The sequence below is a fragment of the Quercus lobata genome, chromosome 7 (assembly GCF_001633185.2).
Source record: "Quercus lobata isolate SW786 chromosome 7, ValleyOak3.0 Primary Assembly, whole genome shotgun sequence".
In the NCBI taxonomy this organism is placed as follows: domain Eukaryota; kingdom Viridiplantae; phylum Streptophyta; class Magnoliopsida; order Fagales; family Fagaceae; genus Quercus; species Quercus lobata.
In genome coordinates, this window is record NC_044910.1 from 14775955 (window position 1) to 14793499 (window position 17545).

Genomic DNA, 17545 nt, shown 5'->3' on the forward strand with positions numbered 1-17545 from the left:
GAAAATCTAACTGTTGAATTGCATAACTTTTTACTACAAAAACTTGAAATTTAAATATTTGATTGCTAAGATAACTATTGATCTTTGATTTTATGGAAATTTTGCAAGCATGAAAATATAAAAAGAAAATGTAATCTAATAGTGGATTTGTCAAAATTCTCATTTAATAAAAAGATATTGAATAAAGTTGTAGAAATTCGTTGCAATCAAGTTTATAACCAAATTTTGTCCAGTTACAAGCCCATTGGTGAAATGGGGATTTGGAACATATAGCAATGAATCTGCTACATGATCTTAGTCAACTCTAAACACATTTCACAAACAAAACCAGAAGAAAAAATTATTCTCCAAAAACAATTAATTAAATGAGATATTTTGTGTATGATTTTTCAAATCTCTACACTTCTATTTTTTTAATAAAGAAATACAAATAATTTCTTCTAAGTTGAATTCAGAAATGCTAAATAGTTTGTTTTGGACTTGTATCATATACCTAAGCCCATATTGAACATCCAAAATGTAGGAAAGGAAATATTTCAATTATTGATATTCTTTCTTATTAGTTAAAGAAAACTTCTGACATGATAAAATTTAAATATATAGTACAAGCAAAAAAGAAAATAAAAGGAAGAAGATAAAATTTAGTTCTTATGAAAGTGTTTACTAAAACATTTGTACCACAACTCTAAAGTATACTTTGCAAATATAGCTAAGCTACTCCCTAAAAACCCAAGGATACAGTTCAAATATCATGCATAGACAAAAAGAAAATAAAAGGAAGAAGATAAAATTTAGTTCTTATGAAAGTGTTTACTAAAACATTTGTACCACAACTCTAAAGTATACTTTGCAAATATAGCTAAGCTACTCCCTAAAAACCCAAGGATACAGTTCAAACATTATGCATAGACAGGGAAAGAATCTTATGCATGATAGGGCACGCTTTACACATGGTTTCCAATGGTACAACTTTTGGCATGGTTATTCCATTACCTTCAGTCATGTCAACTTTTTCATTAGTTACTCTTTCCCACTCAAAGCATTGAATCAGTGATCCCAATGTCAAGCTTACTATACGTTGGGCAAGGTCTGCCCCAGGACAGGCCCTCCTCACCAATCCAAAAGGCATTAACTTATATGGGTCGCATGCACCAATTTCAAACCTTTCACGTTTAAAACTAGTAGTATCTTCCCACAATTCAAGATCTCTATGTATGGCCCATGCATTGACCAATAAAACTGTGTCACGTGGTATATCATATCCTTTGATGGTACAATCATTAGAAGAGAAATGAGGTACTAACAAGGGGGCAGCAGGGTACAATCGAAAGGTCTCTGAGATGATACATTGAAGATAGTGTAATTTAGAAACATCTGGTTCGTCTATTAATTTCTCTTGTCCAATTTGATTGACCAAGTCTACCCTAGCCTTCTTCAAAATATCAGGATGATTAATCAAATTGGACATTACCCATTCTAATACAACTGCTGATGTGTTAGTTCTTGCAAGTATCAAGTCCTGCACAAAATGTGTTTAAAACAATTAGAAAAAAATGAAATAAACAAAGGATTGATTCGATACTCTATGAAAAAAATCACTTTCATAGAAAAATATAATCTTACCAGAAAGAAAGGAAAAATTGGGGAAGTTTTCTAACAATTAGATATAATCAGGTTAATTTTAAGTGATAGTCAATCAATAATCATATTTTTTGTGATGTCTCATGTCTATGATTCGAGCCCACCTCCCCACTCTCCTATTATCTACCCATAAAAAAGCTATATTAACTTAATTATGTCTAAGGGTTTTCAAGTAGTAGCCATGTGATAATAAGATTGTTTGTGGTATCCTATCTCTATGTTTTGACCTCAATTTCCTTCTTATCTACCTATCAAAATCATTCAACTATGTGTAACATGTAAATCTTTTATAAAAAATCTAAAATATAAAGAAACATCTAAAAACAAATGTGTAACTTGTTAAAGAATGATATGATTTTGGGATCATTAAACCCCTCCATTATTTACCCCCAAAAAAAAAAAAAAAAATCTAATATTTGCCATCAAAATATAAATCATAAAGCCATGCTATGAAGTATATATCAACAATTCACTTTCTCTCTCTCTCTCTCTCTCTCTCTCTCTCTCTCTCTCTCTCTCTCTATATATATATATATATTTATATATGACCCTAAAAATAGTAAAACTATATATATGTAAAGAAGGCATGGCTCATGGATTTTTTTTTCTCTCCTTGAATAAAAAATGTCATACATGAATTTCATGTGATTTTTTTTAATAGTGTAAGAACTTCTAAACTTATTAAGAAACTTTAAAAAACTTTAATTATTGAAAACACAATTCACTTTAAAAATCTATCTAAAATGATCTTGAAATTATATTTTTTTGGATATAGGATTTTAATTGTGCTTTTCTTATAAATAGAATTCCATTTTTTTTTTTATATATAATTCTTCATTTAAAAATATATTTCATATATTTTTAATCTAGTACGGCTAAGTTTTTTCCAACACACACATATTCAATAATTCTAGAACCACCATAATTCATAAAGTATTTCAAAACTCCTAATGACACAAATTGATAATGATAGATGATAAAGTTATTTTAATCATGAATTCAAATGAGAATCAATAAAAATTTGTTAGCTTTATTGTTATGACAAATATTATGAAAATCGTTGTGTCTATAATATTGTAGACAAAATTTAGTTACAAAATTGGTTGTAGTCTAAGACTACAACCTTACTCAATATTTATTTATTGGAGGTGAATTTTGACAAATTCACCATTGGATTACATTTTCTTTTTATATCCTTCATGCTTGCAAAATTTCTAGTAAATTAAAGATCAACAGCTATGTCATCAATAAATTTTTTAAATTGCAAGTTTTTGTAATTTAAAATTTTGTATAAAATATAAACTTATAGATTATATAGTAAATAATATCTAACTGGCACAAAATTTGACATGTGTATTAAGAACATAAAGAACATGTAATTTAATTGTTTGATTTTAAAAATATGTAGTAATATTAATATTTTTAAATGAAGTTATAGTCTTAAGTTACAACCAATTTTGTAACTAAATTTTATTCTAATATTGCTCTATATATTAATATATCACAATTAATAGATCATGTAACACTTTTTGTATGCCACTTTATTCTTTTTTCATTAAACACATAACATACCGTAATGAGTAAACATAAAATAAAACATAATAACCGGTCCAAAGGACTTACATTCCGGCAAATAGGATCCAATCATCCAATAATTCACATTGCATGTATCACATTATTAGTAGAGGTGTCTTCATCCTCGTTTATAACGTACTTGTGTGAGATATATATATTTATATAGTGTAAAACCTATTACATACACACAAAAGTGTGCAATAAACATTGCAAAAAATAACAGAAGTACGTTATGTCCTATACATACAAATGAGACGAATTCCTCCCAAATAATAGAGTAGTCATGACTCATGTGCATGTAGACCACTTGGCCTAACAACCACCCATGTGGCAAGATATATGCCATAGATAAGATAGCAACACAAGATTAAATAAGAGCATCTACTAGTGCCACGTTTCCGACTCCAATGACACATTTTTCTACGAGATCTTATATGATCACACAATTATCCATACACTTTCGTTAAAATTTGCATTGATATTAACATGTGAATGGATTATACCACTTATATATGGTACACTAATGGTACTTAGTGAAAAAATAATCCAACCACTACTTATTACATGTCTAAATTGTGAAAATGTGTGCAGAAGTGTGTCATCTAGACTTTTTACTTTTGTTTAGAGGGAGATGTAGTATGGGTCAAAATGAAGAGATAAATTAATGCAGTGTAGCATTTACCATCATAAGCCCTTTGATAATTAAGAAGATGATCGATCAAGTTGTTCCCTTCCTCTTCCTTATTCCTCACTTCATCAATTAGACTTTGCAAGAACACATCCGTTCTCTTGGCAAGTCCCTTCAACTTTTTCTCCAAACCCCCATGATCAATCCATCGCAACACCGCCAAAAACTCTCCTGGATTCGACGCCCGGCTAACTTTACTATCCTATTCATTATCTCCCTGAACTGCCTTGCTTCTTCCACGTCTTTCACATCTTCCCCATAGTACCTCTTCCCTCCCACCATTCTCATTATAATGTTAAATGTCAGCTCCGAGAACATAGATTTCAACTCTACCTTAGCGAAACCTTGGGTCGAGTTGTTTGACAGTTTGCGTAGCAAGTGCTTGATCTCGTCCCTTCGAATGCCTAAGAACATGTTGAGACGATTCGTTGAAAAGATTTCTAGGGCACTGATGCGGCGAAGGTTGCGCCAATGGTCTCCATAAGGGGCTGATACCAAAGTGGTGTAGTTGTAGCCTAAGTGCCTGCCCACTGAGAAGCGAGGACGGTTGGCTTAAACAATGTCGTTTTTGGTGAAACATTCTTCAACTGCAGATGGGGATGCTATGATGACCACAAGTTTGGAACCAAATCGAAGAGAGAAAACGTGAACGTATTTTTGTGATAGGCGGTGAAAAGTGCGGTGAAGAGGTTTCTTAAGGAGATGGAGATGACCTAGAATTGGTAGAGAAGGTGGGCTGGGTGGAAGGTGTTTGCGTGGTGTTCTTGTTTGAAGGAAAATTTTGAAAGCAATGAAGAGGAGGAAAAGCGAGCTCAGAGATCTTCTGTTCCACTTTTTCTGCTCCACTTTATATTCTACCAATAAAAACTTGTCACGTGTTACTTATTAATATTACCATTATTAATTAATGATAGTATTTAATTAATTATGTTAACACATGGCAAACTTTTATTGGTGGAGTATAGAATGAAACAGGAAAAGTGGGACAGAAGATTTGGATTCAGAGATGGGTACTAGAGCAAGATGTCTTCCATGCCACATATGTTGTTGTTGTTGGTGGTGGGTTTTTTTTTTTTTTTTTTTTTTTTTTTGAGTATGTGAAGAGATTATGATGAATATATATATATATATATATATATATATATAGTGGGGCTACGTGCCTACGTGTAAGAGTTTAATCCAAGAAATGAACTAACAAAAAAAAATTCTAACTTAGTCAATAGATTAGACACAATACTTTTCCTTTTATTTGTTCACAATCATTGATATAATCAATTGTAATGAGTGTACGTAAAAAAAAAAAAAAAAAGGTGTATCAATAATAAAATGCGAGGTAATTCGTTGATGACAAACTATATTATTAAAACAAATATTGTGAAATACAAAAATGTTAGGTAGTTTTCTTTCGGAAAGAGGACACAAAGATTCACTTTTATTTTTCGAATTCATATATTTATCTTTAAGGTTTGTATTCTAAATTAGTCAAGTCAATTAAGGATAGGTTCATTTATTTATTTATTTATTTATTTTTTTGGGTGATACTAGCACAGGATTCAGGTATTGAATGGACCAATTGATCCAACATTTATTATATAAATAATCTGACTGTATGGATTTGAAAAAGGCAGTTTATAAGAAATTTCATTGAAATTTATTTATTTAATCCTGCGAAAATGTGGGAGTGACAGAAGAGGGTGGGTGAGAGTAGAGGTGCGTGAGAGTGCCTGGTGTTTGACTTATGAAATTTGAATAAGCTTTATGAAATTGAGTCTTAGAGACTCAGTTTCTAGGTGGCTTTTAGCCACGTCATTTTTAGGCAACACAAATTGATGCTCAAAGACATGATTTATAAACTAAGTCTTAGAGACTCGATTTCCAAGTGGATGCCACGTGGAAAAAGCTCCAAATTAGACCTAATCAGAATATGGAAACCGAGTCTTTGAGACTCAATTTATAAGGCCTAAATCAAGTCTTTAAAATTCAAGATGTTATTAAAAAATATAGTTTCAAAACTGTGCCTACTAACTATATAGTTGGAAAAATGGGGTTAATTCCCAATTTTGGCCTGACTGATCTGGTTGTGTTACTTTCACTTGCATCTATTCAGGGAAAGCGAAATAACTTCCGACTTTTTTTTTTTTTTTTTTTTTTAGAATCAACTTCCGACTTTAGATAGAAAGAGGTCGGGGGTCAATATAAAGGGTACCAGCATATGCTAGAAGAAGGGAAATATTGATATTGTATTATTTAGAGAGCCTCTCCCGTAAGCTCACTTAACATCCAGTCATTATGTTGAGATGTTGGTGACTGTTCTTATTTATCATTGCTCTTATTTATCAGTAATTAAACAACTGAAGCTTACAAACTTCTAGTGACTAAGAATATTCACATCAGTTTTTTCAAATTTTTAGTTAAATTAATTTAAAAAAACTCTACATTTTCTAGTTTAGCTATCTATTGTTGTTAAGTAAACTCCAAGTGAGATCTAAATACAATAAAATTTAATATATTAGTTTATTTAAAAAATTTTAAGATCTAAATGATTTTTTTTTTTTTTTAATTTAAGAAGAATAAATTTATACTTTTGATGTTTGACTTACTATTCCACCCATATTTTAGGTAAAATTAGTTTGGTATTTTTTTTTTTGAAAAGACCAAGATATTGTCAAAATAATCATAATCAAGTTCGTTTAAGCTAGGCTTTAAAAAAATTTAGTTTAGGGGCTTCAAAATTTTATTTTAGGAGGGTCAAAAAATAAATTTAAAAAGTATATATAGATTTTTTTTTTTTTTTTTTTTGACAATGAACCCCCTGAACTATTCCTAGAGCCGCCCATGGGTGAACACAACCCACCACCTGACCCATAAGTGTGCCAATGTGTCTTTTAACAGCAACTTTAAAAATCCATGATTTGGGTTACACGCTAACATGCATGGTAGGTGCTTATATTCATGAACAAATGCATACATTGGAAGAAAACATACTATTAGGCCTAGGCGCATGGTCTGATCAGTAGTCTTCAGTGGATCATCTGGATTTGCAGAACAAGGGCTAATATTCCAAGTTAATTTTTTTAGAAATTTTAAGAGGTTGTATAAATTACAGTATCACTCACCATGTTATGAAAGTGTTTGCAAATATAGCTAAGTTACTCACTAAAGACCCTAAGGACACAGTTCAAACATCATGCATAGATTCGGAAAGAACCTTATGCATGAGAGGGCACGCTCTACACATGGCTTCCAATGGGACGACTTTTGGCATGGTGATTCCATCACCTTCAGCCATGTCAACTTTTTCTTTAGTAACCCTTTCCCACTCAAAGCATTGAATCAACAACCCCAAAGTCAAGCTCATTGTATGTTGGGCAAGGCCTGCCCCAGGACAAGGCCTCCTCCTTAATCCAAAAGGCATTAACTTATGTGGGTCAACCTCACCAATTTCAAACCTCTCGAGTTTAAAACTAGTAGTATCTTCCCACAACTTAGGATCTCTATGTATGACCCATGCAATGACCAATAACATTGTGTCACGTGGTATATCATATCCTTCGATAGTACAATCATTAGAAGACGAATGAGGTACTAATAAAGGGCCAGGGGCGTACAATCGAGATGTCTTTGAGATGATACATTGGAGGTAGTGTAATTTGGGAACATCTTGTTCGTCTATCCATTTATCTTGCTCAATTTGAGTGTCCAACTCTACTCTAGCCTTCTTCAACACATCGGGATGATTAATCAAATTAGACATTGCCCATTCTAATGTCACTGCTAACATTTTAGTTCTTGCAAGTATCAAGACCTACCAATATGTGTTTAGAAAAATAAGAAGAATGAAAAAAGAAAAAAAAAAGAATTGATTTGATAACCTATGAAAAAATCTTTTTTTGTTTTTTGTTTTTTTTCATAACAATAGAATCTTACCCAAAAGAAAGAAAAAGATTTGGGAGGTCTTCTAACAATTAGGTATAATTAGGATTGAAGTGATAGTCTAATAGTAATAACATCAGGTGTCCCATCTTAGTGATTCAAACCCACCTCTTTCCTCCTCCATTATCTACCCATATAAGAGTAACATTAAAAAAATAAAAATAAAAACAAAAACTATGTGTAACATCAATGGTGGCTATAGGAATTATTTTTAGAGTGGTTACTAAGAAATTTAAATTATACAAAATTTAATAAAGAAATAACTTGGATATATCAATATCACCCAAAAAAAAAAAAAAAAAAAAAAAAACCTTACGAAAATACATGAAGTGCATGTTACCATGTTGTTTTCCACTAACAAAGAGAAAAGTTAAAAATAAATAAATAAATAAATAAAAAATATTGATAAGAGATAAACTGGAAATTGAGAATGATGAGATTAGAGTAATCAAGTAAGAGAATTGAAATGACAATAGAGAATCAAAAGAAAAATGGATGATGTTTGCTACAACTATGAGATGAGTCGCTAAAGAAGCAAAATTATTGCCACTACACTGTTAAGGAGAACTCATGACTACACTATTTTTCTTGAAGAGCCAAAATTATTTTTGGAGTAATGCTACATTCACAATTTTTATTTTATTTTATATATATATATATATATATATATTTATATATTGTTATAAAAAGTGATGTCTATATTGGCGCCAAATTAGAATTAATAACCAATTTCCGCTTATCATATAAGATTTGTGAATGTAGTATTATTCTTATTTTTATTGAATCGAAATTCTTGTAATTCTCAAATTAGGGTGGTCAATATTTTTATTAGAGTGGTCAAAATAAGTTAGTTTAGTGTGTGTATACATTTTTTGACAAATCAAGATGGTCTTGTGACCACCCTGCAATACATGTATAGTGGCCCTGAGTAACATGTAAAAAAATAATATGATTTTGGGCTCGTTAATCCCTTCCATTAATTACCCAAAATATATATATCAAACATTTTTCATCAAAATATAATCATAAACCCAAGCCATAAAATATCAACACTTCACTTGGAAAGGGTAAAGCTATATATATATATATATATAGAGAGAGAGAGAGAGAGAGAGAGAGAGAGAGAGAGAGAGAGAGAGAGAGAGAGAGAGAGAGAGAGAGAGAGAGAGAGAGAGAGAGAGAGAGAGAGAGAGAGAGAGAGCTTGCCAATTTTGTTTTTTGTTTTTTTTTTCCCTCTCCTAAATAGCAACAATTCTACTTGCCAATTTTTGTTTTTTTTGTTTTGTTTTCCCTCTCCTAAATAGCAACAACTCTACATTTTTTTTTGGGTAGTCATTAAAAAAAAAAAAAATTTAATTGTACAAAATTTAATAAAAATGTAACATTAATATTTCAAATTAAAAAAAAAAAAAACTATAAACATGAAGTTTTATAATTGCTTCTACTTAAAAAAATTAAAAGGAAAAAATAAATTGCTAAGAGATAAAGTGATAATTAAAAATGCTGAGAGGAGAATAATAAAGTGTGAGAGAGTTTGAAATGATGAGAGAGAGAGAGAGAGAGAGAGCAATAGATAATACATGTTGCAATTGCAAGCCAAAGCATTGAAGAGAGTAGAGCTACCACGACTATAAAGTCAAGAAGAGCAACATTGCTAGCACAACAAAGGAAAACTTACAATCATATTATATCTCGCGGTTCCATTTTTTAGGATAAATGAAATTATAAATTATTTTTTATGTAATGGAATGGATAAGTTATGAATCTGAAATATTAGGGATTTTTTCTTTTGTTTTTGAATGAGTTTTTTTTTATGTTGAATATTTTGTTTTTTTGTTGTTGTTTGGCCGGCCTATATTTTTTGTTATTATTTGGGGTTTAATTTTATTATTATTTAAGGAGCTAAGGACTATGTTTGGTGGATCAAGATTATTTTTGTGGTTAATGCTAGCGATACAACAAATGACCCAAAAAAAAAAAAAAATTAAAACATTCCTAAATGAGAATACAAAAAAAAAAAAAAAAAAAAAAGGAAAAAAAAAGAATTAAAGATTGTGGTGGGCTTATCTATGAGTTGGTAAGCTAATTTAAGAATGTTGTGACATTTTGTTATGTCCATAACATTACTTTTATTTTTATTAAACTCAAATTCTTGGGATTCTTAAGTCAGAGTGTTCAATATTTTTTTAGAGTAGACAAAATAGACATAATTATGTATATAATTTTTTTTTTTATTAATAATTCTTAAGTTCTATGTAGAGTTGTCCCCGACTCTCCTTGTATAAAAAATGTCATACATGAAATTTCATTTTTTTCAAAAAATAAGTATAATTAAGAACTTCTAAAAAAATTATGACAATTTAATTAATGAAAAAAAGATTCACTTTAATCCTGTGGGGCCCAAACGATTTACGGGCCGGGCCCATCTACCTGGGGAAAATCCGAAGGCCCAAGCCGAGGAGGGCTATGGCCCAAAAACTCGACCAAATAGCCTATGGACATCGCCGAGGACGGCTCAGTCCTCGGCAGACCCAAAGTTCCCCCCCTGAAAGGAGGGCAGAAACGGTATAGGACCGAAACCAGGACAAAAGATCTAAAATATCCAGGGAAAGCTGCTGTTATTGCCATTTAATGCTCTGAACCTGACAGAGCCGCATTCTTTGGCTTTTACAACCATCCCCAATGACTTTGGGGGATAGGCTGATGGGACAAGTATCAATTTTGGAAAGATTGACCCTATACGTGGACGAAGGACAATGAACGCAGGCGAATATAAAAGGAAAAAGAAGTAACCTAAAAGGGAGGTTGGGAAAAATGGCCAGAAACCAGAGCCTCCCAGCCCACCTCTAGGAGAAAGACTCCAGGGGTGTAGGGAAACTTAAGCTCACACGAACACTGCGAAAACCCACCGCCTGTCAACCAGGGCCTAGCCTTTCAAACCCACGCTCTACAAATGATATTGTTAGGGGCCTTTTCACGTGCGAACCCGACACTGTTACGGTCCGTCACGAATCGCGTCCTTACAAATCCATTTAAAAATGTTTTGAATGAATATTTTAAAAAAATGATTTTAATTGAATTATTTTAAAGGAAGTATTTCAATTCTAGTTTTCAATATGTAATTCTTCATTTAAAATTAAATTTTAAATATACAATATATTTTTAACACATGATTGGATCACAGCACTTATATATGGGACACCAATAATACTTATCGAAACATAATCTAATTATCACTTTATCAAATGTCTAAATTGTGACAAAATGTGTAAGTGTGTGATCTAGAATTTTTATTTTTGTTCACCCAAAGGAAAGGAAGGGTGGAGACGAGAGAGATGTAGTATGGGTTAGAATAAAGAGAGAAATTAAAGCAGTGTGGCACTTACCAACATAAGCCCTTTGATAATTTGGTCGGTGTAGTATTCCAGTTGTGATTTTTGCAAAGAAAGCAGATGATTGATCATGGTTTTTTCCCCTTCCTCGTCCTTATTCCTAGCCTCGTCAATTAGTCCTTGCATGAACACATCTGTTCTCTTGGCAAATCCCTTCAACTTCTTCTCCAAACCCCCATAATCAATCCACCTCAAAACCGCCACAAATTCTCCTGGATTCGATGCCCCGGACATCTTTATTACCTCACTCACTAGCTCCCTGAATTCCCTTGCTTCTTCCACGTCTTTCACATCTTCCCCATAGTACCTCTTCCCTGCCACCATTCTCATCCCATTTGTCAAACATCCAGATATCTAGCAACAGTACTTAATTTGAAATTTCAAGGTTTAGGGATAAAGTGTATTAGAGCATTTCCATCGGCTCTTCTATGAAAAATGCTATTTTGACACACCAAAAACCCACTTTATTATTTTAATACATTATTTTACAATATATCATTTATCACATGTTCTATTCTTCAATCCCATACATTAAAATAATATAAACATCACATTAAAATATCATTAAAAAAAACTTCAAACAGTAATATATACTACGCAGCCCACCGCCACCACCACTGCCCATAGTAGCCCACCCCTACAACCACCACAGACAACCATAACCAAAACCCAAAATCAACCAACCAACCAACCCACTACCACCAACAACCATAGCTAAAATCCAAAATCAACCGAACCACCAAAATTAGCCCATACCCACCGCCGTAACCCACCAACATCAGCCCATTACAACCCATGAAACTCAACCCATATCCACCCCCACAAAAAAAAAAAAAAAAAAAAAAAAAAAAAAAAAAAATTCCAGAAAAACCATAGCTAGAGAGAGATTGGCATGGAAATGATGCATTGGTGTCGGCATCAGCATGGAAGAGAAATGATGATGAGAGAAGAAAATATGAGAGGATGAGAGAGCTATGATCGGTGTTTGAGAAAAAAAGGGGAGGAAGAGACTGACAGAGAGATGAGAGAGAAAAGAATAAAAAAATCATTAAAATTTTACAACGTCTGTCCATACGCTTCCATATTTGAAAGTGTACTGTTCATCAATGTCAAATTTTTTGACATTTAGAACATCTCATGAGAGATGTTTTTTGGTATTTCGTGTGCCAAATGCCAAATATTTGGCATTTGGCACACCTGATAGTAATGCTCTTAGTGTATCGTATCAGTATGTATATAGTAAATCCTCCTAGATTCCTTAATACCATTTTTTGTTATACAAATATTTTGTACTTTTTTCTTGTTTCACTTTATACTTCACTAATTACAACCTAGCACTACTTAAACAGCTAAAATATATCCCTTCAAAAGAAAAAGACTGTAATAACCCCAAGAAATCTCTTTTTGAGCCTAGCTTCAAAACTAAATTGACTTAAAGTTGAATTGAATATAATCCAGTAAATAGTTTTATTTTCTTTTGTTCTTTATCATAGGTATTTTGAAATTATTAATATTAATATTATTATTATAGACAAAGTTTAGCTACAACTTAGTTTGGAGCAATCTCTTCTAATTCATTATGTAAAGATTTATAAGACTGTCTAAGTATATTATTTAAAAAAATCACATAACTCATTCAAAAAGTCATGTGGCTTACACATAGATAGTTTCTTCAATTATCACATAATAGGTTGGATGAAGATAATTTCAAACTGGTTTTGAGCTAATATTTTACCATTATTACTTGCTAACATTGGAGGGCAGGTTCCTAGGTAGTGAAGAAAAACTAAGAAATGTATGAACAACTTTGATGCAAGAACAGTGAGGTAAAGCTTAAGCACGTGGAGAGAGAGAGAGAGATGAATTGAATAACTTCTTTGCATAATAAAATGATAATTAGCAATACACAAAGCTTATATAGGTCCAGCCTAACACACACAGACCTCTCTGTAGTGACTATAACAAACTCCAAATTATGCAGAGCTGACTTTGTTACACTAACAGATTTTCAAAGCTCTAACTAACTTTGACTCTAAAATATCTAACTAATCTTTGGTTCCAAAATATCTAACTGGTTCCAGAAACGGCGTCGCTTGGCGTTAGTCTCAATTCTTTGTTTGAGGAAACGCTGTCGTTTGAATTAGTAACTACTCGTGTCATGGCTTGCTTCTTATCTCTTCCACGCGTGTCATTAGCTCAATAAGAAATGACATCGTTCTATTATCTTCTACAGGTAGCTGGCCTTAAACAAGTGACACAGGAATTGAAATTTAAAAGGGAGTGGAGGAGGGTGCCACTCAGGCTAAAAGCTCATTGGTGCAAAAACGATTTAGAATATTTAACTTTGAATCTACGTACTACACGTTCTAAGCCAACTCCAAGTCACCAAAAAAATATATATATATATTTGCTCCAGAAAAATGATTTATTAAATAAGTTCTTTTGTGTATGATTTTTAAAATCTCTACAGTTCTATTTAATTATTTCGTGAATATATATAAATAATTTGTGCTAAATTGAATTCAAAAAGGCTAAATAGTTTTTTTTTTTTTTTTTTTTGGTACTATATATCATATACGTAAGCCCATATTTCAACATCCAAAAGTAGTAAACGAAATATTTCATTCTTATTGATATTCTTTCTTATTACTTAAAGAAAACTTCTAACTTGATAAAAATTATTATATAGTACAAGAAAAAAAAAAAAAAAAAAACTGACTGACGTAAATCGAAAAGAATATACATACAAAAATTTAGTTATTATAAAAGTTTTTACCAAACAATTAGTACTACAACTGTAAGATATTCTCTGAAAATATAACTCAGCTACTTACTAAAAATTCAAGGACATTTTACAAACACCATGCATAGATTCAAAAAGAACCTTATAAAAGATTGGCGAGTGATTTACATTTGGCTTTCAACGGTAAAACTTTTGGCATGGTGGTTCCATTAAACCATGTCAACTTTTTGTTATTGACCCTTCCCCACTCAAAGCACTAAATCGATAAAACCAAAGTTAGGTTTACTGTATGTTGGACAAGGCCTGCCTTAGGATAGGCCCTCTTCCTCAATTCAAAAGGCATTAATAACTTATGTGGACCATCCTCACCCATTTCAAACGTCCCGGGTTTAAAACTAATAATATCATCCCACATTTTAGAATCTCTTTGTATGGTCCATTCATTGACCAATAATATCATGTCAAGTGGTATATCATATCCTCTAATGGTACAATCATAAGAAGACAAGTGAGCAACGGGGTACAATTGAAAGGTCTTTGAGATGATACATTGAAGGTAGTGTAATTTTGAGACATCTAGTTTGTATATCAATTTCGCTTGTCCAATTTGATTTTTCAACTCTAATCTAGCCTTATTTAACACATCAAGATAATTAATTGAATTAATTAGACATTACCCATTCTAATGTCACTGCTGATATGTTAGCTCCCACAAGTATCTAAGCCTACCAATATGTGTTTAAAACCTTTAGAAGAATTAAAAGAAAATGGACAGATTTTATACTCTATGAAAAATGGAATTCATTCATTTTTTTTAGAAGAATAGCATCTTATCCACACGAAAAAGAAGAAGATAGAGACTAGGGAGGTTTTGTAACAATTAGCTATAATTAAGGTTTAAGTGATAGTTGTTGATGCCCATTTTTGCAAATCCATATCCAAAAGCCCATGAGGAAGAAAGCTGAATAAAAATCAAGGCCCAAATTGAGCCAAATTGATAAAGACAAATTGAACCCAAGACCCTTTTGATCCAGTCAACATTATTTGACCCACAAAGGCCCAAATCCTTTTGTATAAAAAGATATGCGTGAAAGCTAATATGAAGAAGCTCGATGAAAAGAAACAAGGAACAATAGGAAGTGTCAGCAGCAGGAGTCACATGAAGGAAAGAAAAGCCAAACCGAAGGAAATGACAAACACAGCAGGAAACGTGTGAAGAAATAAGATAAAAACACGCAGCAGAACGAAACAAAACTAATCTGCTATGGCAGAAACAATGTGGGAACGAAAGAAGACAAAAGCAGAAGATAGTAAAGCAAGCACAGAAGGGCTGAAGCACCACCAACCTGTACCCAGCCAATACAAGAGAGGTGGGCCCACGGTCGAGGGGATTCAGAGGGTGTGGTTTGGTGGCGAGGGGAAAAAAGGGTCTATATTTGGTTTCCAGTTGTAACTTTTTTTGGGAATATATCCTACTGGGATAATGTCTTACCCAAAAGAAGTAATAGATAGTTGGGACCATTCGATGCATGCCATAGAGTTAGGTAGTGAGGTAGCCCAATCCTTATTGGTTAGTCACCTAGAGGTAGAGGTATATAGTAAGAACAAACAAAATGGAATTTTGTCATGAAATGAGTAATGGTGCAGCTAACGTATTATGAGCAGAGGTAGTGGCCGAGCAACCAATAGGTTGGTGGGTAGTCCTGAAGGGATGCCTACAACAAGCCAAAAACAGTTGGTGAAGCCCTAGGAGTAAAAAGGAGAAATCCCATTGAATTAGCTCACTATAAAAGGAAGAGGTAACTATGGCAGAAAAAGAGGAGACCCAATGGAGAGGAAGCACCGAAGGGAGGCACTTAGAAAGAGAGAGTCACCCAGAGAGAGACCCAAGAAAAGAAAATACCAAATGGGGAACAACCCATGGCAAGAGAGTAGTAAGAAACTAAGAGTAAAAGAACGGAGAGAAAGAAAGAAAGAAAGAAAGTGGTAAATTGAAGAGAGATAATATGACAGGAATAGGAGAATGCATCAATAGACCATCTTTTCCCTCCCTCTTAGCAAACCCACTCTTTGAAGTCTCTAAAAGTAATAGCTAGTAGCCATTTAGGCCTATTCTCCAAAATGCACAGCTTTGATGGCAGAAGTCTATGACAAGGTTTTTCAAGTTGGGGTTTGGGTTCTTTTTTGGTTTACTTACTCTATGGGAAGACTCAATACTTGATTTCGATTGCAAATATATTTAATTTCTCTCATTATAAATTATATTTGCTGTATTTAGTCATTCTGTTGTAGCACGTTTTATCACGTTTGCTACATCAGTTGTCCTGCTCTGGTATCTTTACTTGTTGTACTAGTTATTCTGCTGTAGTACATTTTATTATATTTACCGTGTTAGCTATTATACTAGCTAAACCTTTTCTACTAAAACTTTCTTATTTCTTTGTTATTATGTGTTTTACTTTTGATACAAATTAATCATTATCCTGCCATAAGTATATATATATATATATATATATATATCTCATTTCTCATGTTCTGCAAAATATATTTTGTAGATGTATATGTGAGTACGTATAAGTATATTTATGAATATGTGTATGTATATATTTGAGAATATGCTAACCCATGTAAGCTAACATTTGCTTGATTGGTATTTTCTTTGGGTTTTAGATTTGTTTATGTTCAGGAAGTAGAAAAGTATTTCTGCAGTAAAAAAATGAAGACTTGTCATTCACATTGCAAAAGGCTTTACTGCACGACATAAGGTTTTAATGCACAACAGACAGCTTTAATGCACAGCAGACAATTTAATGGCACAACAAAAGGCTAAATTGCACGACAGGAGGCTTTAATACACAACAGACAACTTTAATGCATAGCAGAAAACTTTACTACACAGCAGGAAGCTTTATTGCATAGCAGAAAGTTTTATTGCACAGCAGATGGTTTTACTGTTCGGCAGAAAGTTTTGCTACATAGCAGAAAAGTCAGTCCTGCGACAGAAACTGGAGAAAAGTTCCTTCCGCGGCAGAAACTGGAGAAAAGTTCCTTCTGCGGCAGAAATAGAGGATAAGCCCATTTTGCAGCGTCTTCCCTTGGACTTGGACTCAGCGTTTGTGCACAAATTGGCAGCGGCAGAGTGGTATTTTAGAGCCCATTCCGAGGAGCGTTAGACCCAACTTGCTTCTTAGAAAAAGCCTAGACTAAGCGTTGTCCAATAACATCAAGATGCATGTCTAAAGTACAAGAAATGTAAAAAAGAACTCTCGACAATAGTTTAGTAATAATTGCATCCTTTATGGCATGTCCTATATGTGTGGCATAAACCTCACTTCCTCCCTCCCCAATTATCTATCTAATAAAAGAAAAACCAAAACATAAATAATTAACTCAATTTTGTGTAAGAGTTTAAGTAATAACTCTATTGTAATAACATTTTTTATGGTCTCCTATATTTAGGTTTTGACCCCAATACTTCCCTTATCTACCTATCAAAAACACTCAACTATGCGTAACAAGTAAATCTATATGTAATGTGTAAAAGAATGATATGATTTTTGGCTAATTTCTGTT

The 17545-nt window shown here is 32.7% G+C and overlaps 1 protein-coding gene and 1 pseudogene across 1 annotated transcript; both read right to left on the reverse strand.

Annotated features, from left to right (window-relative positions):
* Positions 1-892: 892 nt before the first annotated feature.
* On the reverse strand, positions 893-6741 carry LOC115951654 (annotated as a pseudogene).
* Positions 6742-7082: 341 nt separating this feature from the next.
* On the reverse strand, positions 7083-11559 carry LOC115951655 (cytochrome P450 81Q32-like). Its single transcript, XM_031068818.1, has 2 exons — positions 11224-11559; positions 7083-7709 (listed from the first exon to the last, which is right to left on the reverse strand). The coding sequence occupies exons 1-2, from the start codon at positions 11557-11559 to the stop codon at positions 7083-7085; spliced, it is 963 nt and encodes a 320-aa protein (XP_030924678.1).
* Between the last annotated feature and the right edge of the window lie 5986 nt (positions 11560-17545).